Consider the following 27126-nt stretch of genomic DNA (forward strand, 5'->3'; position numbering starts at 1 on the left):
CAAAATGTGGTTCCAAATTTAAAATGGAGGAAAAAATAGAACAAAAATAGACTGTAGAATTATTGAATACAAATCATAATTATTTTATTTTCATAAAAACCTCTAAAGTGTGACTAGGGAGACGTAACATTTGTTGCTTTGATTATTTATTTATTTATTGTTTGTCTAAAGAAAAATGTATATAGTTCTATGACTACGAGACGATATTAGGGTTAGAGTTTAAGAGTAGTTTCTCGTTGAAGTTTTGCACTGCAGTGACCTCAATAATGAGTCTAATTTCCCATGAGTTACTGTAAGTTGCCTATTGCGCGTATAACATGTTTAAGCTTAACAAACTCTCACTTGGACACTTTAAACTGTTTCATGATTTAAACGAAACCGTATAACACGTTGTTATGCAAAGGTTTTGTTCAGTGAAACTTGTAATCAAACTGTTCTTGAGCCTATACCTTTGCTTTCATTTAACCCGGCCCATTTGGAGAAAAGAGTGGCCCAAAACTCGAAGTAAATGGGGGGAGAAGTGGAGATACAGGGGAGGGCAGATCGTATTGAAAACAAATCAAATCAACTCAACAGATCTCCCACCTCACATCACCGCTGACGACTGAAGAAACTTTCGTGGTGTACATTTCTGACGTTCAGTCTGCCTTGTAGACGCTTAAATTGCGTTTTAATGTACGAATAACTAAACTCGTTGCAAGTCGGTGCGCGCGTGATGGATCGCTTAAGTTCGCGAGATACAACTGTAGCGCTTCATATCAGTGACTGATGCAGTTTGCACAAAGTTCCTCTTGTAATGCAAATATCTGCTTTTGCGAAACAATATAAGACGCTGATGGAGTTCCGTGAAAGTATGCAAGCCACTTTTAGCGATTTTATTTTAATTATACGTTAGCACGTTGTTGGACGACTGAGCAACTAACGAACTTTACAACAACATCTAAAAGGTAAGTGTTCCGTTATGGTTTACTGTAAAGTTCACTGTAAAGACTAACTAGTTTTGTGATAGATTTAATCAGAGATATTATGAAGGAAGACTTTTTGTGTTTACATTTTTCTGTTGTTTCAGGCGACATTTAAATGTTAAATGCACTAAAATATATGACTTGCTGACGAGAAGAGGTTTTGGCACGTCACTCTTCTTAACTTGGTTGTATATTTAATGACACTAAATATTTCGTCTGAAACTTTTGTCAAGTGTCCCAGGTAAATAAATCATGTCATCTTCAGTAAACTGGCGGCGTTGCAACTATGAGCAACTGTGCATTTGTGATATGCTACGACATATAAACAAGTTTACTGCTATAAAACCGAGCAAGCGCGTAAGTGAGAGACATGATGCGCAGTTTAATTAATTTTTTGTTTTTACCAATTGCTTTATTACACAGCTCTGTGATTTACAATTATCAGTAATTACTGTCAACCATATGTGTATTGTGGGCTTTTTGTTGACTTTCTTAACAGACCCAAGTACTCCCGATTAGCCTACTAAGAAGGCTACTTCAACTATTGAGATGTCCTTAAAGCATACAGGAAACATCTGTCATGTTTAGTTCTTCAGCTTTTATTGGTTTTATTGACGACTAATGACGTTTAGGCTGTGCTTTTTGTAATATTTTGTCACCAGTTGTTTACAAATATCGATATATTCTAACTTTGTACTATGAAAAAAAAAAGAAAAAAATCAGTACATTTTTACACAAACATTGCAAAGAATTTAATGTATTGTGTAAATGACGTTTTGTGTATTTAAAGGATTGGCAAAAAGTGCGGCAAGAGTATGCCTTGTTTTCCCCCAAAAAACAGAAAAGTGTGTGAGTGTGTTACATTTAATGTGATGCCCAGTTGAGGGCATTAGCATAAGAATAAAAGGTCTTAGTGAGTTTACCATTGTGTGCAATGAGAAGCGCCAGCAGTCAGAGGCAAAGCGAGTGAAAGGATAAAAAAATAAATAAATAAATAAATAAAACGGCCTATTCAGATTATTCAGCCTGTTTTGGGACACAGTCATCAGCTTCTGAAACATGGGTCGACCGTGTCACTTTCATCTTCCTGTCCTGCTGCTCAGCACCATTTTCACACATTTCCCTCTTATCCCACTGCCTAAATCAGGGCTGTTCACTCTTGGAATTTGCGGGAGATTTTAACAAACCCTCATAAATGGGGACCTTGAATGACATTGAACATGGACTGGAGTTGAGTTGAAAACCCAAATGACAATCAGGAGAAAAGTTTTAATGAGAGTACAGTTACAGTGCAGTTGTGTAATTCCATTGAACCTAGCAAGGCTCATGTTTTAAATGTTTTAAAGCTGATTTTCAAGATAACTCCAGATGGACTGATTAGCACTAATGCAATGTGGTTGTGTATATGGATGTTGCTTTTTAAAGTGAACAAAGTCACGATGAACTTGTCAGATCTTAACTTGACTTTCCATAACTGAAGATTCTGTCATTTACCCACCCTCATGTTGTTCCAAACCTGTATGATTTTTCTTTTTCCATGGAACACAAAAGATGTTAGACAGATTGTTAGGGACTGGCAGCCTTAGTCACCATTTACTTAATTGCATTTTTTTAAATACAGTGAAAGTGAATGATAACTGAGGCTGTCAGTCCCTAACCTTTTGCTTAACATTTCTTTTTTGGGTTCTAGGGAGGACAGAAAATGGGTTTGAAACAGCATGAGGGTGATTCAGTGATTATAGAATTCTCATTTTGGGTGATCTATCACATTAAGATTTAAGGAAGGAAGTTTCTCAGCCTCTGAACTAGAACTACACTCTGCTTTGTCTCTAGGACAACGTGGTGTGTCAGGCCTTGAATCTCTTAGCCAAGGAAGAGCTGTGTGGAGTGTCTGAAGTACACTTGTGCCTCAAAGTGAACTGATGAGACTTTAATGGTTGTTAAAAGTGCTGTGAAAGATAGCTGTGTTTCAAGTTTGTGTGTGGAGTTTCTAGTGTGAGATTAGGGCAAAGTGGTGAGAAAATAGTGAGAATGTGAAAACTGTTAGCTGCTTACATTCATTTGGCCCTCTCAAAGGCTGTTCTTTGAATCTCATCTCCTCAGCTTTGGCCTATAGGACATGGGACAATCCCTGCATTTTAGTAGCTGGTGTCGGACAACCCTCCAGACATCCGCCTCATTCTTTCACAAGTGTCTGGGGTTAATTAGGATCACATCACATCTGGTTCAAAGTTTTCTTTTTTTTCATCCTCATGCAGCTATGGAGAATATTGTTAAAGTCCCTACCGATGTCATCAAAGAAAACCATGAAACCACACACTCATCTATGTAAAAATAGACTGTAATAAGTCTTTAATAAGCCATTACAAAACGTATGGCAAATCAGTGAAAGGCCAGCATTTGACTGATTAACATCATTAGGCACTGGCAACAGTTGCCATGCCAAGAGGAAATATTGCCCATTACAAAGGGTTCTAGTGCCTTAGAAGAAATAGCAAGTTTTCATTTTGAGTAGTAGATCTTTTACATATTCTTGAGACTCACCATGTGTTATTTTTAATAATGGAGAAATGCTCAAGTGATTTTATATGAATTCCAGATCCCAATGGATTTAGGATAAAGAGAGGGAGCTGTATGTTGGTTTAATGCATACTCATGGCACTGCAATTATGTGTGCCTTTTGTGTGATATTTAATCATTTTAATTTATATGCACCACTATAACAATTCAAAGTTATTCAATATTACCATTTTGACAATTCAATATTACCTACATATTTTTGTACTTAAAGATCACATTAAAGTGATGATGCAAATGAATAACTGAGCGCGTTTACATACACGTTCTTACACCATTTATGCTTAAAAAGTAGACAGTGCCTTCGGTCATGTAAACGCAATAAACCGCGTTCCTTTATCGGCGTCAAGGCCATATATGGCTTGTGAATAACCCGATCAACACTGGTAGATTTTTGCCCATTACGCCGATTTCACGTGCCTTGTAAAAACCTTACTGGTGTTCTTACCGGCTCATCCAATGTGTGCACATGTTGAGCGCATGCCTCTTCATGGTTTGACGTCAAAAGTAGAGAATAATGTGATTATTTCAAATGTCAAGTAAATGCGGATTTCTTGCCTTTTTTTAAATAAGCTGATTTAAGAGATGAATCAGCATATTGGTGTGCATGTAGATGGGCTCATTGACAGTTTTGAACTGATTTACAGAAATGAATCTAACGTACCAACTCCGCCATTTTTGCTTCTTAAGTTCTTAAACTTCTTAACTTCTTAAAATCAGAAATGCTATTAAAACACCTCTGTCTGAACGCTTTCATTTTTGAGTGTTGTAAGACAAGGAAACATCACAAAACTTGTCTTATGATCTGATGAGACTTTAAGGAAACTTATTGTCAAATGAAAAGCATGTTAAAATGATTGTGATATTCACATTTTTGCTTAATTTTATATCGTCAGCAAAATCACAAATATACAATGAATTATCAATATATCGCCCAGCCCTAATGTTCAGCTTCTTTAGAGGCCTGTTGAGATGTAACCTTTAACTTTGTGCTCTGTCTGTTATTCTTTCTCTCTCACACACATGCACACTTTCTCCACCATTTAAAGACAGCTGGAAAATGAACAGTTGAAATGTCTTCTGTTTACATTAAGTTATATTTGACTTGTCATAACTGTGCAGGGACTTTATACACAGTGTACTCCTAACATTTCCCAAACCACACGTCCACCTGTGATTCATGCAAACCACCAGACAGATTGGTGGAGAATGGACCTACATTTATTTTATTAGCTGACCAAGAATAAACATTGCACTCAACCAAAATTATACGTTTGCATTTGAATTGAACCAGATGCATGTACCAGCGATGTGCAAAGACGCGGACTGTTTGTGTGTCTAGAAAAACTAGGCTGCATGCGGACAGTCTGCGCGTTCTGTGCTAATGACGGAATTTGCATCACGCACACTGTGCATAAGGTGCACACCGTACAAGCACAGGTAGACAAGTAACTTGTAAGGTGTTGACCGTTCTCAAGCCTCGCGCTGACACGACTGTGTTGATCAAAGTGCGCACACCACAATTTTATACTGTGAGCTGATAAAAGAGTGGCAAAAATATTAAGGCAACCGACAAAAAAGGCAATATATATTAGCCTGTTTACCCTTAAAGTAAGCATTTATGGTGATTGCTTGCTTTTGACTCAGAAATGCTGGATTAAGAAGTAAATTGTGTGCATGGTATAGATAATGCAACCAGTCTGACAGTGTGAGGTGTTCCACGTGCTTTTATACAGATGTAATATTGATATAAGAGCTGTCAAAATTAACGCGTTAACGCATGCGATTAATTTAAAAGGTTTAACGTGTACATTTTTCTTAATTGTGATTAATGCATAGACTTTGGGAAATGGTGTTACTTGAATTGATGCTATTTTAGTGCATTTCTATCTTTATGCTATGGAAGGCTTTGTTTGGAAAATGTTTATAAAGCATTATATTGTTATATATTGTTTTCTTTTCTGAGAAGGAAATAAATGCATTTTGAAAGGAAAATAAGTATATTTAGAGTCAAATTTCAGCTCAAAATTATGCGATTAATTGTGATTAATTTAATCGACAGCACTAATTGATATTAATCAAAATATAGCAAACTATGTCACTCACAGACAGTCCTTAAAGCAATATTCCAGGTTAAATACAAGTTAAGCTCAATCGACAGCATTTGTGGCATAATATTGATTACCACAAAAATTTACAAATTTGACTCGTCCTTACCTTTCTTGCAAAAAAGTGAAAATCTGGGTTCCAGTGAGGCACTTACAATGGAAGTGAATGGGGCCAATCCGTAAATGTTAAAATACTCACCGTTTCAAAAGTATAGCCACAAGACATAAACATTAATTTTAGTGTGATAAAATTACTTACTAACCTTTTCTGTGTAGAGTTATAGCCAATTTTACAACTTCGTTGCTATGACAATGTAATGTCAATAAACCCTAAAACCCTAAAATGACTGTAGAAATTATGATTTAAACAACTTTACAGCTCAAATAATACATGAGTTTTAACAGAAGAATTAATGTAAGTGATTTTACAAAATTATAAGCTTCACATTTCTGCCTTTACACTCCAAAAATGGGCCCCATTTCACTTCCATTGTACTGTAACTTGAATTTTGGCGCTTTTCTTTAATTTATTTTATTTTATTTTTTTTATTATAAGAAAAAGAGGGAAGAGTCAAAATTATTTTTTTGTAGTAATCAACATTATACCACGAATGCTGTCGATTGAGCTTAATTTGTATTGAACCTAGAATATTCCTTAACTTGCACTCAAATGACGTCAACTTGCTCACTGCTACAATAGGGAACATTGTTATAATCAAATGTGGCCTAAAATGTTTGAGAAGTTTGAATAGGCATTTCACTTCGCATCCTTCTCAATGAGAGAGAGAATGTAAACCCATCTGTGCCTGGATTGGCTTTATGTGCCGCTTACTATCAGCTCTGTAAAACAAATCATAATTCAACAGCCACCATTAAATCAAAGTACCACGTGACAAACTGTGCACTCTGAGGGTTAGCTTTGATGTGCTAGCTAATTAATTCCTGAAGGGCTAGTGACAGGCTATCCAATGGTACATTAGGGGAACCTCTTCACTCATTATTACAGTTACTCTATCATCTTCACAGCCTGCGAATCGCCTCACAGTTTACCCTCTCCCTGTCATACTCAAACAATAGCACAGTGTTCCAATTGTTTGTTGTCAGAGCTAATCGGATGCAGAAACTGAGTTTGAACTGCTTAGAGGCCACAGGCAGTTCGGCATAGTCGCCGGCATAGTCTTCTGTTTCGGCTTCCAAGACGGGGTTATTGGAAACTGAGAAGTCGATGCAAAGGAGTTGTGATTTCTCAGGCGTGCTCCCAGCTCCTGACTGGGCTTGCCAGGAATGGAGTGGGCAGATAGATTGTTTCATTGCGTTCCATAGGATGAGCAGGAAGATCCAAAGAATCCCTGCCAAGCCACAGACTCCTCTCCAACAGACTGGAAGACTTGCTGGATGTGCTAAGCAAGGAGAAGCCATGTGGTAATCTTTAGCAATCAGCCTGCTCCGTTCTCTGACACACATGTCCACTCCCGCCTGTGGCCTCTCCCTGAACGCCGTGCTGGCCCTTGGCCAGGCTGAACTGAGCTCACTGTGGAATTCTCTCACTACGCTGTGCTGGATAAGAATCACGTGTGTCCCTGTCATCATCTCGCAATTCCTAACCCTAGCTTAAATATATGACTCCCCACATTATGGTCTGTAGAACAGCAAGTGTCTCAAAGAGGAAAACAGTAACAAGAAAGGGCAGGGTATGGTCTTTTATTGTTCCACACATTAATTGCTGCCCTGAATAAGGAGTTATTCACCCACAAATTAAAATTCTGTCTATTTACTCACCCTCATTTCATTTCTAACCCATATGTCTTTCTTTCTTCCATGGAACACAAAAGGAGAGACTTTCAAGAATGTACATGTAACACAGTTCAATGGAAAGGAGGAGGCAAGAACCGGCTTGACAATATAAATAATATTTTAATAATAAACTTAAACCAAAAAGACAAATACACACACAGGTGTCGGACAGTGTTACTTGCTAGGACAGTTTATTTTGAACAAGAGGGGTGAAAGGTTACGGAATTTAACATGGGAGAACAATATCAAACTGATGCGGAATGATAGAAGGGAGAGCAATGTATGTAATTGTAACTATATCAGATATTATTAATAAAACACGGGAACTCGTGTGGGCATTTTTTGCCCCATATTTTGAAGTTTTGGGATATTTTTGTCAATTTTGGTGGCATTTTTGCTCCGAGTCCCCATTAATTTCTGACACTATTGGCATTGTATCTTTCTAAGGTATTTAAAAAATTTGTTTTAGACATATAGTTGCAAGTAAACAAGATATCCCCACATATTTGTCAAACTACATTGTGTTAATGTTTGACAGTTAAAACATTGCCTACCATAAAATCAAGTCAAACAAGTTTGATCAGTGGTTAAACGTTTTCAGACGGTTCCCTCGTACCTGAATGAACGGCTCCTTTCCAGAATAATACGAAATATGCATAAAATCACCGTATTACATTTCTTGTATAGTGACAGGGCAGAAAGTCTTGGAGAAGCTAGAGAAGAGACGACAACGGCGGCAGTTTATGAGAACTGCTGTGCTCATGATGCTGTGCCCTGCGGGCTTCCGTCGTGCCGCGCACAGTGCGTTTTAGTTTATAAACAGATTTAGCACTCATAACTTTCTTCTTCCCAAAAATTCAGAAATATTATGTATTTTTTTGTACTTTGTAAGTGTGGTGAAAAATAATTGTAGTGAAGTTGAATACTTCATTTTTAATCAACTCAAGTATAAAAGTACTATTATTTATTTATACTTAAAGTTGAAAAATGTGAAACATTTACTCAAGTACTGTAACAAGAGTAGTTGTAAATCGTTACTTTCCACCTCTGCTTATAGAGTAGGTTTGTGTTAAGAATGGACTGAAATGTCAATTCTTTTTCACTGATAATCTTCCCCTCATGTAACCTGGTACAAACTGCTGTGACCAGATCATTAGTGAGTTGAAGGTATGATGCATTAGCAATTATTATTTCTTACTCTTAAAAGCTCCTCCTTTTGTGTCCCACGGAAGAAAGGAAGTCATACAGGTTTGGAATGATATGACCGTTGGTAAATGATTACAAAATTTTCATTTTGGGGTGAACTATTCCTTTAACAAGATTTCATAACTATCAGCTAGTCATATTAGTGCTGATTGATAAACTGAATGTATCTAATTGGCCCGTAGTTTATCACTTACAAGCAGAGTAAGTGTCAGGTTGTGAAGCAGCTGGTAAAGTCAGGAATCCACACAAACACTGCCACAAGTTGCAAATGTCAGTTTGTCTCCATCCTTCAGACCACTGGACAGCTGACAGATCACTGCAAAAAAAGCAAAATAAAAAGCAAAAAAGCAGCACAATAAGATCACACATGCTGACATCATGAAAAAATCATGACAGAGAGTAAGATGGGTAAGAAAACAGAGCCTTACACACCTTACTACTTACAGAATTTAGGAGACTGATGTATGTACCTAAAGGATCAGGGATGACTTGCTCTCTGAGCATGATACTGTACTGATCATAGAGTTTGGAATGTGCATGTAGTGCATAAACCAATCAATTAATTGGTATTATAAAACTGATAGATCAGACTCCAAATGCTGAGCCATGCAACATTCCCATAAACATTCTATATTAATATGCCAAGTTGCTACGTTGCTTTCCAACTGTAAACACTAGGCTATTGAGCTATGTTATTTGGTGAAAGAATTGTTTATTCCAATAAATGTAACTATTTATTGACCATTACTGTATTGTATGATATTTACATAGTCACTGTCATTTTATAAATGCAAAAAGCCATGAGAGGCTGTGCATTACAGTGATTTTACCACATTTAAATGGATTTAGGCCCTCTACTTGTACACCCTTGCACACCCCTTACCTGTGGTAAAATCACTGTAACATAGACTCTAGTGGCTTATTACTTTCATAAAATGACAGCAACAACAATATGATAAAGACAGGAATGTTGCTTTAGTTTACACAATTAAATACTTTAATTTGTAGTATGAAAAATGAGACTTTTGTTTTAAAAAGTAAGCTGTTTAAAATGTTATTTGTTCACTTAGGCCATGTCCACACTAATGTGGACATGTTTTTGGTGGTGGACAACACGTTCTACTGGGAATGAAAGGTCTAAATGTAGAGTAATCAGTGTGCTTTTAAAACGAAAATGTATTAATGTGGATGTGGCCTTTGTAAAAATATAAACCTTTGTTCCATTAAGTTGGAAGCCACAAAATCTAGGCAATGTGCTTGTTTTGCGGTTGGCATTCATAATGTTTCCTTAGCCTAAATTATATTTACACCACACCCCCGTGCTACTGAGCCAAACTGTACAATAAAATACATCCAATTCAGTAAGTTAGCTGCTAATTACGTTGAAACTACATTACACCACAACTATAATTGCCTTCAGAGGCGTATAATTAACATTTATGTCTGTTTCTCTCTGGGAGGACAGACAGAGGCATGACAGCTGGGTCTGTAGCGAGAGAGCGCTAACAACCCGTTTGGTTCAGTGACCCAAGCAAATGGTGTGCAGAGAGAGCAAATTCTTTCATGAGCTCTGTGATGTGACAGGCAACAGCTGTGCCACGCTCTGTTAAAGTATCCTCTCAGTAAGCCTCACCTTATTTATAAACACTTGTAGTATACACACAGCTCTCATAATGATTTAATTAGGGACACAAACATATACAGCTACATTCTCTGTGCATTCAACGGAGCTTTGCTTTGACCCTCGCTGAGAGTGTTCTTTAAACGATAGAGAAGGATTCTTCAAATGGTTCTGTGTAGGTTTTAATGTCAACATCTGTTTCAGATTTTGAGGAGGACAAAGAGATCAACTACAGGATATTGCAGATATGCGTGGGGTTTGAAGTAGGGGGGAAGGGAAGGTCAGCCTTTGGTCTGTAAGACATTTTTCCTGCTGGTCAGTGTGGCATAGCTATGCCTGCACTCAACTGCCAACTCATCAGGTTTGTCAGTGTAAGCAGTGTTACTGCTTAGCACTGAAACATCTGACCTCTATGGTCATTCATAATTATCTGAGCTTCAGGTTGTCATGGAATTAACAAGTGAGATATTATGACTCCAGCATTAAGTCAGTGTAGCAAAATCATCTTCCAGAATAAAAAATAAATAAAATACAAGCTCCATTAGTTTTGATTAGGGGTGTAAATATTTGCTCTGACAACGATTCAATTTGATTACAGTTCTTTCCTAGCGATTACGATGCATATTGATATCTGAAATTTGGTCATGATTCGATTTGATTCAGTTATTCTGGAATGATTAATAATTATTTTTAAGAAATATGCAAAAAAAAGATTACTTTTTTTTTATTTAACATTCTTCATTTAGACAGTACAGACATGCACCAGACTTGAGCACTAGAGTCGCAGATGCATTCAGGACCAAGGAGCTTCGGCTTATATGTGTGGCTGCATATATAAACAGAAAAATAATGTTACATGCATTATAGATGTGAATGATATGTTATAGACATGATACAGTACATATAGATATGTTACATCCATTATAGATATCCATTATGAATAAAGGATAACAATGTTTGATGCACCATAATGATTTGATGCAAACACACTGTAACAGGTTCTTTGTTTGATCAATAAATGAGGAATACACATCTCCCAACCCCCTGTCCAATGCATCGACCTGTAAAATAAAAGGGAGAGAGAAATCAGGAGAATGTAGAAGCAGTCCACCACAAAGTGCAGCTTTCACTTGAGTAAAAGCCTGTTGGCACAGCTCTGTCCACTGGACCGGATCTGGCGCTCCCTTTTTAGTGAGATCAGTCAGTGGGCTGGTGACCGTCGAATAGTTAGGCACAAATCTACGGTAAAAGCCAGCCAGCCCCAGGAACTGTCTCACCTTCTTTTTGGTCTTGGGTCTTGGACAGGCCACAATTGCTGTGGTCTTATCAATTTGGGGACGCACCTGTCTCAAGTGGAAGCCCAGATACCATACTTCCACCCGCCCAATTGCAAACTTCTTGGGGTTTGCCGTGAGCCCTGCCTACTGCAGCTCAGGACTCTCAGGACAGCCCTCAGATGCTGCATGTGCCGCTGCCAATCATTACTATAAATAATGATGTCATCTAGATAGGCAGCAGCATGCGCATCGTGTAGGCATAGGATTCTGTCCATAAGCTGCTGAAACGTAACTGGGGCTTCATACAAACTGAACGGAAGGGTCACAAATTGGTGTAAACCAAACGGAGTGGAAAATGCTGTTTTCTCATGGGACATGGGAGTCAAGGGAATCTGCCAATATCCCTTTGTTAAATCCAATGTTGAATAAAAGTGAGCTGCGCCTAACCGATCTAGCAGTTCATCAATACGAGGCATCGGATACGCGTAAAATTTAGACACCGAATTGACTTTTCGAAAATCCACACAGAACCGGACCGACCCATTGGCCTTAGGTACTAGAACCACCGGGCTGGACCAGTCACTGTGGGATTCCTCTATTACTCCCATATCAAGCATGGCCTTAAGTTCCTCACGTACCACCTGTTTCTTGTGCTCGGGTAACCGGTAGGGGCGTGTACGTACCACCACCCCTGGGGCCGTCTCAATGTGGTGTTCTATGAGATTCGTGCAACCAGGCAGAGACGAAAACACGTCAGAGAGTTCTCTTTGCAACTTGTCCACCGCCATGATTTGAGACGGTGAGTGACTTGGTTTTGGGTTTTTAAATTCACCTGCGGTCCTAGCTCCTCCCTTTCCGGAACCACCATAGCCAAAGCCATGAGGATCTCCTCTCTCCAATGTTTTAGGAGATTGAGGTGGTATATCTGCAGTGCTCTGCCCCTATCCCAATTTTGAGCATCATCATGAATGGACTTTTGAATCATGTTCTTAAGGGTTTTATTAAATTGTTCAACCAGGCCATCTGTCTGAGGATGGTATACACTGGTCTGAATCAAATTAATCCCCAGTAATTTGCGTTAAGTGCGTGACATGAAAGTAGTGCCTTGGTCAGTGAGGATCTCTTTCGGGTTCCTCACTCAGGAGGTAATTTTGAAAAGTGTCTCTGCAACACACTGAGTGGAGATGTTGCGAAGAGGCACTGCTTCTTGATATCACGTTGCATAATCCACCAGAACCAACACAGTGTCCATGTGCTGACCATTCTAATGGCCCGATGAGGTCCATACCAATTCTTTCGAAGGGGACACAAGTCAGCTGTAGGGGGCGCAATGGCGCTTTTGGGTTGGCCAGTGGATTCTCTATTTGACATTCGCGGCACGTCGCACACCACCTATGAACATCCCTGTGAATGCCTGGCCAGTAGAAACGAGAGAGCCATGAGATGGTTTAGTGTTTTCGTTTGTCCTAAGTGACCTGCCATTGGATTATGATGAGCTGCCTGGAATAATATTTCCTGACAGCTCTTTGGCACTAACAACTGAGTTGTATCTTCCTTTGTCTGAGGGTCCTGCATCACCCAATACAACCCGTCTTTTATAATTGCAAAATATGGGTATGAGAGGGCAACTGCAGGTTGAAGTTGTTGTCCATCGATTACTCTCACTTGGTCAAAGGCGTGCTTAAGGGTTTCGTCTTGTGTTTGCTCCAGAGGGAAATCCCCTAGGGGTATCTCTCTAAGGGGCGGGAGAGTCGAGCCCTCCCCCTCCCTTGCATCATCCAGACATGCAGCTGACGCGGTTGGCCACAGCAATGCCTCCCCAGCCAACGTGCTGCAAATCCCACACCGTATTACACTGTTGCAGGACCCATCCACACACATTCCCTTCAATAAAGTTTGGAATGCCAGCCAATTGGTCCCCAGAATTAGTGGATGGGTGAGGTGGGGACTAACCGCAGCCTCAATACTATGCTTTTGTCCCCGGAATTGAATTGTGACAGCCACTAAAGGGTATTCATGTACATCCCCATGTATACACCTCACCCTCTCCCTCTGTGCTGCATCCAAAGCCTTGTCTTGAACCAAACATTGGTGGATAGAGGTTTGATTACATCCCGAATCCACCAAAGCTTGGCATGTACCCCCTTGAATACTCACTCATATCCTGTATGTCCCTGCTCGATTGGGGGCTGCCTGTGGCACATCAGGGACCCAAACAAACGCCCCCACCTCCATCGCCTGGCATTGGTCCTGAAAATGTCCGGGTTCCCCACAGCGCCGGCCTCCCCCCACACCCTTGGCAGCAGAGTCACCAACCTGTGGGGGAGAAGAGAGAGATACAGGGGGAGCCGGCTGGTTAGGGAAACCCCGAGAATGGAGCGCCGGATTTGGAGGGATGCAGCCCCATTTCTGGGGTGCAGGTAGGGGAAAAGGGGAAGAGGAGGTGGAAGGACGAGAGGAGGCAGGAGAGACAGAGAGAGAAGGGGGCTCACTGACCCCCCCGGGTACACCACCAAATGGTCCTCAGCAAGCTGGATTGCCTCTGTCAGCGTCACTGGGTGGTGGCAATGGACCCACTCAGCCGTTCCTTTTGGTAACCTGCCGACAAACTGCTTCAGTACCACGAGGTTGATGACAGCTTTGGCATCACGATCTTCTGCCAGCAGCCACCTCCGACAGGCATTACGGAGCTGTTGGGCGAGGCGAACGAGCGACCAAATTCGCTATACGGCAGCATGCGGAAGTTTTGCCGGTGATGTTCAGGGTTATGGCCGACCCACTGCAAGATGGCCCACTTTAAGTCCAAGTACTCCAGGACGTTCGTGACCGGAAGTTGTTGGGCCGTGAGCTGGGCTTCTCCGACAGCAAGGGCAGCAATCGGGCTGCCCACTGGGTGTTTGGCCAGCCCCATGCTTCAGCCGCCCGCTTGAAGAGCTCAGTGAAGGCCTCTGGATCATCTTGCTGCCCCATCTTAGTGAGTGTGATGTGGGGCGTGGCTATGGCTGCGGCTGGGGTCGTGGCTGGAGTACTCCCCTGGGCCATCAAGCTCCGTAATACCTGTCGGTGTTCCGCCTGGGCTTGGAGCAGGACCTGGAAACGATGCTCATGCTCCGCACATATGTCCAGGAGGGCTTGATGTTGCATCTGGTGGATGCCGGCAAGAGTCTTGATGACTTCGGCTAATGGCGAGGACTCCATGACAGCACTTCTTCCTCAAGTCCCGGGTTTTGGCACCACTGTAACAGGTTCTTTGTTTGATCAATAAATGAGAAAGCGGAAGCCAGATAAATTGCCACGTTCTCCTGTATTGTATTCAATTTGATACTTTTCAGTGCAGACAGAAACACACACAAACACACACACACACAGAAAGGCACGTGTCACTCCTCTCTCTGTGGCTCTTAGTTCTCCTTTATCTCTCTGTCGCCTCTCATTGCAACATAGAACAACTGTTAGGGAAAATTGCCCACAGGTGTAACTCCTTACCGCTCTCATCTCCCGGTCTCGCTCTCCATTCACAAGTCAGCGTTCGACCATACCCCCACCTCCACACACACACACACACGCACGCACGCACGCACGCACGCACACACACACACACACAAACTAACAGTATGTAACTGTGGAAGAAGCATTTTGATTTGCATATCATGTAACGTTAACATTTATTGCACCAAAAATTATGAATGAAATATGTCTTATGCATGCATGTTTAAATCGAGCAGGGTCATTAGTAGCATGTAAAAGTGGTTTTACATGGGATGTGGTAACTGCAAGTTCCTTACTCATTTTGGTATAGGGAGAGAGGTGGCTGAACGGAGACGGCTATGAGACACCGTGCTAGATTTTTTTTTTTTTTTTTTTAATCTTTTCATGGCTGCCGCGTGTCATTAACTGGTTAGTTCTCTTCAGAACCATCTGAAGTCGCTTCCTATCCCTATATTCTGTGGCATTCCATATAAAGGGAATGATGTCTGCCCACCTATCATATTTATTTAAGCTGAGTTCTATTTGTGTTTAAAAATTTGTTAGATAAATAACACATTACAAGATATACAACTAAAGATATACAACTAAATGTCACAGATAAATAAAATGAGTACATTTTACTTAACTTTTCGAAGCTGGTGTTTCCAGCATGCACCTGGCTTGAATAATTAATGAGTTTGCATGGTTTCACTGTTTGCATTTTTATTGTTGATTTTATTGTTACATTTGGTAACTTCTTGTTTTTTGAAGTCCATTTTCTACTCAAATTACACATTTTTAAATAAAATACAGTATATATACTGTAGATATCTGTTGATTGTCACTGTTATCGTGTTTTGTGCACCAAGTTTTGAGGTCTGCGTGCGTAGCTCTGTGTTTTGTTTTAACCATCAGTAATGCAAGGTGATGTTCTCTAATAGACTACATAGCATGCATGAAGTTTTCCTGAAGAAAGCTTCTGCATGTAGTTTTACCATGTTTATGTTCAATGTAATGTAAAGTTTATTTAAGTACCATGTCAGTTAGATTTGTAAGTAAAAGTTACTGTATTTACTGAAATGTTTGTTAAATTTACTCACTTTAACCTTTTCGCATGTGATTTTCTCCTGTACTGATGGACCCCCCAGTTAAAAATCTTAACTTACTCTTCACACCAGATGCACTAAATGACATATTATATCACAGCAGGTGCACTGAAGGTCAGATTATTTATTTTCAAAACATATAATGTGGTTTTTAGATGTTTAGTATGATTGATTATGATAGATAAATTGCGATCGTGAATGCGCTTGCCGGCTATGCGTGCCGCCATATTGTTTACATGCAATGCGAGATGGGAATCTTAGTTCGTCATAGAAGCATAGAAGGTTCTAAAAATCTAGCCCTTCCACTTTCTCAGACCCAGGAGTAGTTAGAATTAGTGACGGATGCAATGGGAGAAGTCTCGAATGAACTGACTAGTTGTATATTCTTTGTTTGACATCAGAAAACATGGCAGCATTGCTGCATCAAAAAAGTACACACCAATGGTAATGGCTTTAAACTTTTATTTAGTGATTGTTTGAATGTTTGTAACATATAAAAATAAAGATATTGTGATGTTGAAAAGACTATTTGAGCAGCTGGTTCATTATGACAACCTTTTTCAGTCCCTCTTTTGTTGGTAAACAGCACCACGAACGCAGATCACACCTGTTTGATCGTACGTGTCAGAGCCCATCCAAGATTAATCACATTTGTTTAATCATACGCATCTGAGCCCAGCCTAGTGTAATCACACCGGTTTGATCATGCGAAATGGTTAATCAATATTATGTCATGAAGTTCAGTTTACTTAGAAAAACTGTGTGCAAACACTTGCGAAATAAAAATTATGTAAATCTTACTAGTCATTTTTTTCAGTATTCTTCTGAAAAGGAAACACTGAAGGAAAATTTAAGAAAATAAACATTCATATTTCTGTCAGACAGGAAAACATTGGCAGAGTACAAGATGACAAAAAAATAAAAATCTCAAATTTAGTGTCCTTCCTCAAGGACAAGGTTTTTAGAGCATTTTAGAATGCCATAATATACTGTTCTCTAAAACTCTATAAAATAGTTTCTAAGTACCGTTTTGACTTTAAATTACCAAGATCAAGGCAGGGTTCTCCTAACCTGACCTCCAGTATTAGCGGTTATGCATTATGAACTTTATTTATGAATTTTCTCCTTGTAACAAATTAATGCAAGATATAATGTACACGCTTGAACAGTGTGGGAAATGATAAAGCTTAACACAAGAGAAATGAGATTTGCAAATTAAATGTAAAAGTTTCAAGAAGATGGCATAAATGTTTCAAAAAGTGGTAATACATTGTCTAGAGTTGCAGTTATGCAACTAAATATATTCAAAGTGCTGTAATGAGTAATGTAATTATCGCTAACTTTGTGTAATTAGTAAAGGAACCCCATTATAATGTGGAAAAAGTCATTTGTAATGTATTATTCATTACCTTCTTGGACACTTTATGTTTGTAATGTTCCGAGATTACAAGACAGCACACCACATGCAAACTGACACTTAATGCAAGATTAAGATTAAGTGTAAAGAGATAAGAAAAAAGCTTTTTCACTTTGCTCTTTGTAAAAAGTTAAACATTGGTGGGTATTTCTACCTCATCTGACCCTTAAAATTAACCTAATGTGGTCAGGTTGATTTATTAATATTGCAGAATATGTTTGAACCAAACTAGATAATTTACCTAGATATTCCATTTTTTTATGTTACCTGACAAAGCATTTTTATGCTATATGAATGAACACATTTGTATTGTCCTAGAAACTTCTGAACAGCAGATTAAGTTAAATTGGACACTACAGTGTGAAGAAGACAGAGGTAATTTATGTCTTCACCATGGTACTATGCAAGAGATAGTACCACAAAAGACTAGACAGATCAGATGTCTTCAAATTAGAGGAAGTTTTGAACTATGTTTGCATTCCATTGTGCTGTGTGAAAGGCAAGCCGCAACACAGTAGTGGCAAAGAGGATCACTTGAAATGAAATGAGGCTCCAAGGCAAACACATGTTAGTGTTCATGCCATTAACATTCTAGAAAGTGTTAATTTGTTCATTTAGCATTTTGTTTATTTAGCAGTTAGTTTTTTTTTTTTTCTGATTAGAGCATATTTGATGATTTGGGGGTGAACTGGAGAGAAACTTCTTAAATTCCAGTCATCATTCATTGATGGAATATTTTCAGTACTATAAGGCTACAATGTGATGTTTTTTTTTTTTTTTTTTTTTTCAGGTTCCATTTGATTGTTCAGTAGGGCCAGAGGGGCCTCTTTCTTTTTTATCTCTTGCTTTTGTTAATCTGTCTATTTTTTCACCCTCAGTCCTGTGGGGTGGATGGTACTTTTCACACCTGTTGCATCCTTTTTAAAGTGAGTACAGGCACAAAAGGAAACAGTCAAAACTGTCATGTATTAATGGTAGAAAGTTTCCTGGAAAAAAACATTTGACACTTTGGGAGTTCACATAATTGCTGTTGTTAAGAAGTCAGAATAATTACGTTCTTTACAATAAAAGAAAAGTTGCTTAGAATAACCAGATGAAGTGGATTGTGTCCAGGTTGAATTCCCTTGCATTTGTCAAACTATTGGCTGCAAGGGAAATTAAATTTAGAGGAAGGATAAAGGGAATGAAATGTCCTTCCTCTAGTCTGCTCTTGCATTCCCACCTTGGTAGAAATGGTCAGGCCCATTCATTATCTTTGTAAAGGAGTTGGTCTACATGGCCAATCTTTGAGCTGGAGCATTTTGCGAGCAGTCACGGCTGAACTTTCTGTCCCAGCATTTGACGGGCTAATGCAGTAGGGGGCGGTTATGGAGGATTAGCCCACAAGCCCTGCATGGTCCCACACCCCTCTGTCATGTGGACCCAAGATTCTGATCCTTTTCACACGCTGCACTTGTCAGAGCAGCCACGCAGAAGAACAGAGTTGCTTTCTTGTCGTTTTTCACCCTCACCGCCAACTGTCCATTTGGTTCCTTACACCTGTATAGTCCTATCAGATCTTCTTGTCAAAGAAGATCAGAGTAAGGCTTGATCTACAAATTTTGAAAAGAAAAGGGCATGCCCTTTTGACATTGAAAATCTAGCAAAATGGATAATGATTGATTGATATATCAGTTAGGCCAATAAATTGTCTGATATTTGGCCATTTTGTGATTATCAGCAGCCGATAACCGTTCGAGCTTGACTGATTAACAGGAGCATTATCTACTAGGGCTAGGAATTGCCACAGACCTCCCGATTTTATATTACAACGATATTTCCTAGCAGATTCAATATGTATTGCGATATTGCGATTCTGTAAGTATTGTGATTTGAGGTTTTGATATAATAACTTAATAAATTAAAAAAAAAAAAAAAACGTTAAGTCCTTTTTCCCAGAAAGAAATGTCTATTAAAGAACAGTTGTGTCTGAAATGACAATTGTTTTCACTCTGTAATATATAATTTGCAGGTTAAAGATAGGGATGTGCAAAATTACCAATTTAAAACTACCAAACGTCCAGTCAGTGCATTGTCTGAGCTAGGCGACTAGTTAGTGCAAAGGAGCCCATGTATAAGGCTGCGTTATGTCCATTTGTACTCAACAAATAAATATGTGCAATATATAATTGTGATGAGGAGGAGCAGCCGAGGAGAGGGATAAAGACGAGCCGGATGCGGCAGTTTGAGAGAGAGAGCCACACGCAGATGCTGTGTGTGCATTTATGTATCCTGAGATAGTCTGAGATTCTATGCAGCGTTCTCATAGACAACACTATTCTTACAAAGTGCTCCCAGATGACTGACAGAGAAATAAAGTGAGAACTCACAATTTGCGCATGTTCCGCGAGACACGTTCGCGCCACAAGCGTTGGTGCCAAAGTGCAAATGAACTTTGAACAAAAATGCAAATCAGACACGCGAGTCGGCGGCATTTCTTTCATCTGTTCTTCAAAATGTAATCGGGTGTATTTCCTCAAGCACGCGTCTTTGTGTCTAGCGGCATTTCTATTCGACAGTGGCAGATAAATATGTGCGAAATTACCCGCCACTGCGCATGAAGACCCTGGTAGTTAGATTATAAATATTGTGGGGGCGCAACATGTAGTTTACGCCATCCAACAGTTTGATAAGCCTTTTTACAGCTAAACTATTTATTAAAACAGTGTCAGACAGAAGCTGCAGAATGACTTCTGACAAATACTCTCCACAACACCTCTCAAATAAACATTTGGATTATGCATAATAACAGGAACATTGATCACAGCAGAGGATTTTGATGTCCGACAGTGAATAAAGTGCTTTGATGTAGCAGTGGTGCATTAAAGGACAAAATATAAAGAATTAAAGAGATAAAACTTATCAGAGGGAAAACCTGTTAGTGTGGCTCAGTGGTTAAGGCTCTGGGTTACTGATCAGAAGGTTGGGGGTTCAAGCCCCAGCACTGCCAAGATGCCACTGTTGGGCTCTTGAGCAAGGCCCTTGACTCTATCTGCTCCAGGGGCACCATATCATGGCTGACCCTGCACTCTGTCCCCAGCGTAGCTGGGATATGTGAAAAAAAAAGAATTTCATTATATATTTGCAAATGTATAATGTGTGATAAATAAAAAAAATATTATTAAATTAACATGTATTTATATTATCTAAAAATTAATTTTTCATCAGGGAGATGATTTTAAAATCGTTTGGCTCAAGAATCTTGATTTGTAACAGAATCAATTTTTTTTCCCCAGCCCTATTTTCTACCCCTTGTGCCAGTTACAAAATCTCCCAACAGTTTATTTTTGGATTTATTTTTTGTGAATTTTGATAAATATTGTGTCAAAAACTGTTCTAATTTAATCTCAGTTGCTATTATTACATTTTGTTAGCCTATATCACATAGATTTGAGTTATATCAGCCATCCCACTCTTTATTTATCAGTATCGAGAAATTGTCTGGCATCGGCCATTGAGAAACCCATATCGTTCGACCACTAATGGATATTATTAAAACAGCAATCATTGATCGTGTTTGACAGGCATTTATGATTCATTGTTACTATGTGTTTATTCCAAGACAGATTTGGCTGGAGTAATAAGTGTTACTGGCAAATTAAGATTACCAATGCCAGTAATAGCATGTGTGAGTGTGACTAATTTCCAGGGATTCATTTCATTTAGCATTCATTTAACATTCTCTTCTAACAATTGTGGTAATGATATGGAACAAGAAAAACCTTGGATAGCTTGAGATCTGGAAGGTGGTTTCCAAAGGAGAGGTATAGAAATGTCCCAAGTGTTTTAATTGGCCAGTATACATTTGATGACAGCACTCGGGTCACAAACCACATTAGGGGGACTCACTATTAACTTATAAATGAATCCTTTGACATCTACATCTCCAAAGAAAAGTCTAAAGATGTGAGAGTGAGACAGGATGGCACATTTACATTTTTGGCTAACAAGCACTCAGACAGACTCTGGCCAACTCCAACAGTCCACCTCTAATCGGCTTACCTTGGCACAGGGACGTTTGACTGGCAAAACCAAATGGTGATGAATGTGGCCACAGGTAGTCTTACCGGATGCTGAATATAAGAAAAATAATATTTTGGACTAGCATGTTGAAACAACATTCAAAAGGTTAAAAGTGAAACATAATTTAGTTTCCATGCAGAATTGTCATATGTTGCACAGTAATATGCTAGTTATTTTCCGTAATTGGTTCATATTCTATGATAAATACAGGTATGCATTGTTATTTGAAAAGGTATTTTGTTGTAATCTTATTGCAGATCTTATTGCAGGAACACATTAGCCTAAATTTTATGAAAGTTATCCAATTTGCAAAATACATTACAACATTGTTCTATCACAGTTTACAAGCAATGCAGAATAACAAATATCAAATTATTGAATACCAAGATATTAAAGTCTAATATGCAAACATGAAATGTTTATCCACGTTTTGTATTGCAAAATTAAAAATGCATTTTGCCCATCTTTTGGACATTCAAGGGGCTTATCATTAAGGGGTTTGTCTTAAAACTCACTAATACTTTGTATACAAGAGATTATAAAGGAGCTTTTCTCTTTTGTCATTCACTTCCAGTATTGGCAGTCAGATTTCTGCTCAAGCCAAACATTGAAACCTTTCTTCTTTGTTTTTTATAGCGCATTTTATGGTGAAAATCCTATAAATGTTTTCCTTAGACTAATTGATTGTGAACGATAACTTATTAACCTTTAAAAACAGACCTACCTTGAGCTCCGAGGTTGTTCATCGATGGTATATTCTTCCGTTGAAGCCATCCATCTGCCGTATTTCAACTTAATTATTTAAAAATTGTGTTTGATAGCAGAATTCATGGTAAACAACTACATTACTTATGGTCCAGCTGAGGACGCTTCACCAATCAGAGAACCGTGGCCAACCAAGCCCACAAAACATGCTTCGGAGCGACCGCCCACTCCCATGACACACCGTAATTGCTGTAACCGAGTCAGTGTCTCTTCACCCTTAAATTACTTATCTATTTGTAATTATCTGAATATTTAGCAATAAATATAAAATATATGGTTTTTATACTTATCAAAAACCTCAAATCTATAGTTAAATATAATTTTTCTATTTAATATTTATTCCCATCTTTTTTTATTCAGTGACATAATTTACAATGCTTCATCGAATTGTAATTCATGCCCTCATTAAAGACGGTTAGGACACAGTCACTAGTCTTTATGTTCGATTTTCAAATACTTTTTTGCCTCAAAACAAAGTTTGTGATGTGATTTACCTCGGAGCTGGTTGGTTTGGTTCATGGCTTAAAACTCTTTTATGAAGGATTTTATGAAAAGTCTATGGGAAAAAATACTTTCGGAACCCAAACGGCTGAATTATTGGGTGAGCACTGTTGCGCTCTGTAAGATCAGTCACAGTAGGATCAGTTTGCTTTGTATACCAGATATCACCATCCAATCAAATACTGTTGGTTTCTATTTATCTTTTGCTACACTTATCACATAAGCCACTTTGTAGAGTATCGAGCTGAAAAGTATAGTTGCCCCCATGTTTTAAACAAAATTGGGTTTTTCATCAAGATTAAACTGAAACCTGAGTGCACACTTAGTGCATACTTGTTACTTGACTGCATGCAAAGCAGAACTGACCAATTATGTTGGGTTTAAATAAGGACCATCATAGTTTAAGTATGTATTAAACAGACTCATCTGCTAAAGAACAAACAACATAGGCAGCCACAATCAGAGACTGAAAGGCCTCAGTTTGGACCTTCTTTCAATCCTAAACCAGGCACTGTTTGCTCTGAACCAAGGATAATCTTGTAGGTTACACAAAGTTAAACAAGCGGCGTGCTGCCAAGTCATCTGCCTTCAGCGCAGGCTCTTGAGTGCTCTGACAGAGCTATCGTAGAGGAGGTACTTTGCACGCTCTCTGCTTTGTCTCTTCTGGTAACATGGCATTTCTACAACTGCTCTTCTAAGCTCTCAAAATAAACAGACACGTCATTAAACAGGATAGAGGGAAGTGAAAGATTTTCTTTAGAATTGAAGTTTATATAATATAAACATTTCAACCACACATCACAATTGCCAGTTGGAAGTTTTAATGCATTTCCAGCAAGGATATCTGAGGGACGCAACAATATTATAAAATGAATTTAAGCATAGTGTTGTAAATATTAAAGTTTGTGTAATATTTTTGAAAACCTGTCAATATCAGTTTGTGACACAAGGTTGTTAGTTTTTTCACGATGCCTCTTTTTGACTGCTAATTTACTGCGCAGCATGTTTCTTGTCACCTGTGGTGTGACCGATTCGATTAATGTTCTTAGACAAAGTACATTTTGTGACCTTGCATAAATCAATTGTTGTTATGCTCTCTTTCAATGGCTCATTTAGACTGATCATGGAGACCACGAGTCCAACCACCACAGAGAAGGAGTGCAAGGCATCCAGCTTGGATGGCAGTAGTTTCACAGACCTCCCCAAAAAGCCTTCACCGACCACAGCAACTCGAGGTAAGACAAACTTCTCAACAGTATAGAACTGCATTAAATATTTTAAATCTACCCGTCCTATCTAGCAACATTAACTTAAAGGTGAAGTGTGTTTTTTTTTATCACTTTCTTCAGACATTGTTCAAACAATATTACTTATAGAAGTTTCAACTCCATAGTACACTAAACAATGTTACACTAAACAGTTTTTAAATGCACAGGTAACCAGATAATTACTTTTTTAACGTTATAGATTACATGATATTATGTGATAGAATGTGTTAAAATATTGGTTGAGCTATGTAAAGACATTTAGTCTATAGTGTATAAGAAATAATGTCAGGTTCACTCTTGTACTTGTTAACTCAAAGATGCAAAAGAACGAGGGAAAAGAATGGAAGTGAAGCTGCCCATGTTTAAAAGATGCCAGTGAATGTGTGATGAAAACCCTTCTTTAACTAGGTTGAAAGACCTTGTTCTTACCTCCAGGGTATAAATGTTATAAATTTCTTAAAGCTTTGGGGAGAGCAGTGGACCACGCTGTCCATCTGAGTCCTCTGACAAACATGAAGATGGTAAAAGACCTTTGAAATGCTAATGACCCTCTCATATTATGGCATTTTACTGTTTAATGAGGGGTTTGGTGGCCTGCCATAAGAAAGCAACCATCATGAATTGTTTAAGAAAAAAGCAAAAATTGGGGCATCTGGGTGCACAGTCTCTAAAAAGGTTTTCCATTTTGTCTTTGTATTTGCATTATGATGATTAAACAAAAATGATTTGCATATATAGAAACTTGGTAAAAAGTTTGGAGTATTGATTCACAGTGTTGTGCTGATTACAATCAGTCGCTGGCTACAAAGGATTTTAAATACAAACATCAATGACGCTGAAAGACCTTCTCAACACTGTAGACTAGAAGTTATGTATTACTAATCGTGGAGTTTTTTGCAGTCTTTGGCCATTCGGGGCCTTGACTGATATGGTAATTTAGTTTACCAAAATAGGACATAATATAGTTCAGTAACACCAGTAGAGTTTGTTGGCCTGCCAGAGAGACTTAATGAAAAAGATCAGGATTTTTTTCTTCGTTTGAGTCTTCGAAAGTAGTACATTATAGCCACATACAATTACTCTTTTCTGATAATACGTTCTGGTTATTGTGGGCACTGCGATTCTGCGTATGATCGTATCATCTAAACATGAATAAATCAGCAAAGCTGTGTATAAATTATGTATTAATTCATTTATGTATGTACAGTATATATGTATGGTCCACTAAATGGAAAAGTTGACTGCTGGGTAATTATTATCTTTGTACTACATTGTCTGTAGATTTTTCAGTCTGTTAATTTAGTTTTCTTTGCCTATTAATTAGCATTCACTTATGCTTTGATAAAGAGGATACAGACATGTTGGCTTCTCAGTAGCTTTGCGTACAACTTAAAAGATTATACTTAATGTATGATCTGTGGAAAAAGTAACGGAAATGTATATTATAAATAGACATTCACTGAACATTTTATTAGGAACACCTGTACACCTACTTATTCATGCAATTATCTAATTAGCCAATCATGTGGGAACAGTGCAATGCATAAAATAATACAGATACGGGTCAGGAGCTTCAGGAGTTTCACACCAGCATAGATACTTTTGTCTTTGCGAACAAAAATGGGTTATTTTTCCAGTCAGTGGTCGTTTTCACATGCTTTAAACAATTTGGCTACTACATTGAGATTCCATACTTTCATTTGATAGTTTAGAAATGCCCACTGATTACTACATTGAGATTCCCTACTTTCATTGGATAGTTTATAAATGCCCATCCCGGTTTGAAAATGCCCACAGATTGGGAAACAGAGACCTATACTTTTCAGAATGGGGAAATAATTTCCACCGTGGCATGATTGTTGGTGCCAGTCGAGCTGGTTTGAGTATTTCTGTAACTGCTGATCTCCTGTGATTTTCACTCACAACAGTCTCTAGAGTTAACTCAGAATGGTGCCAAAAACAAAAAACATCCAGTGAGCAGCAGTTCTGTGGACGGAAACACCTTGTTGATCAGAGAGGTCAACGGAGAATGGCCAGACTAGTTCAACCTGACAGAAAGGCTGTGGTAACTCTGTACCACTCTGTACAATTGTTATTGTACCACTATGTACAATTGTAGTGAGCAGAATAGCATATCAGAATGCACAACACATCAAACCTTGAGACGAATGGACAGCAGAAGACCATGTTTGCACTTTATTAGGATCATAGCATTCCTAATAAAGTGCTCAGTGAGTGTATTTTCTAGTTATGCTCAGCTCTAATATATTTCACTGGCCAGAAATTGCTGTTTGTGAGTGCAGTATCTATAAAATCCTTATTCAGTCTGTACTCATGAAGGGCAGGAAAAGTCTTGGAAATTCATTGTCCAAAAGGTGCCAGAACCCTGTATATTTGAACAAATTCTTGGACTGCTATAAAAATGTTTCAACAGGTACCCATACTTCCCATCTATATAGAAAGTGTACAGCATGGGGTGCACAGTTCTGTTTCTCTAGGCCTGCTTTCCTGCATGTGATTGTCAGTGAACCTGAAGACCTTGATCTGCTAGTTCAAGTGTGTTTGATAAGAGTTTAATCTTAACTCTGCTGGAAGGTAGACCTCCAGGAGACTGGGTTGAGCATGGTCTGGTGAATTTATTTAATTCATTTTGGAGCCATTCAATACCTTTTGTTTCATCTCACTTGTATGTGTATTTACAGCTTTTGCTCAGACTTTATGGTGCAGAATTAGTTTTATTGAGGTCAGTATAGTGGTTAAAGGGGATCAGGAGGATTTATTAGACGTTCGGGCCAACTTATGTTCAGTACCCGTTCTGAGACAACATGTTTTCGGTGTAGGTACATGATACAGAGCAGGAGTGTTGAAAGGTGTCAGCATTTCAAAGGAACATCTGAAATTCCTCCTGCCACAACCATTTCTTCTCCAATTCAGGCCAAATTTAAAATAGTCGTTCTCAATTTTAATATGTTTTTACATGATGCTGACCAG

General features: G+C 38.7%; 1 protein-coding gene across 3 annotated transcripts in view; it reads left to right on the forward strand.

Moving 5' to 3' along the window:
* Positions 1 to 581: 581 nt before the first annotated feature.
* LOC127447085 (zinc finger protein GLI2-like) overlaps positions 582 to 27126 on the forward strand; it is a 109954-nt gene continuing 83409 nt past the window's right edge. For all 3 annotated transcript variants that reach the window (XM_051708607.1, XM_051708605.1, XM_051708606.1), the window contains exons 1-2: positions 582 to 947; positions 23984 to 24102. In XM_051708607.1, the coding sequence (XP_051564567.1) occupies positions 24046 to 24102 (57 nt within the window). In that variant the 5' untranslated portion in view covers positions 582 to 947; positions 23984 to 24045. The remainder of the gene's footprint in view (positions 948 to 23983; positions 24103 to 27126) is intronic.

The sequence above is a fragment of the Myxocyprinus asiaticus genome, chromosome 10, assembly GCF_019703515.2.
Source record: "Myxocyprinus asiaticus isolate MX2 ecotype Aquarium Trade chromosome 10, UBuf_Myxa_2, whole genome shotgun sequence".
Classification (NCBI taxonomy): Eukaryota; Metazoa; Chordata; class Actinopteri; order Cypriniformes; family Catostomidae; genus Myxocyprinus; species Myxocyprinus asiaticus.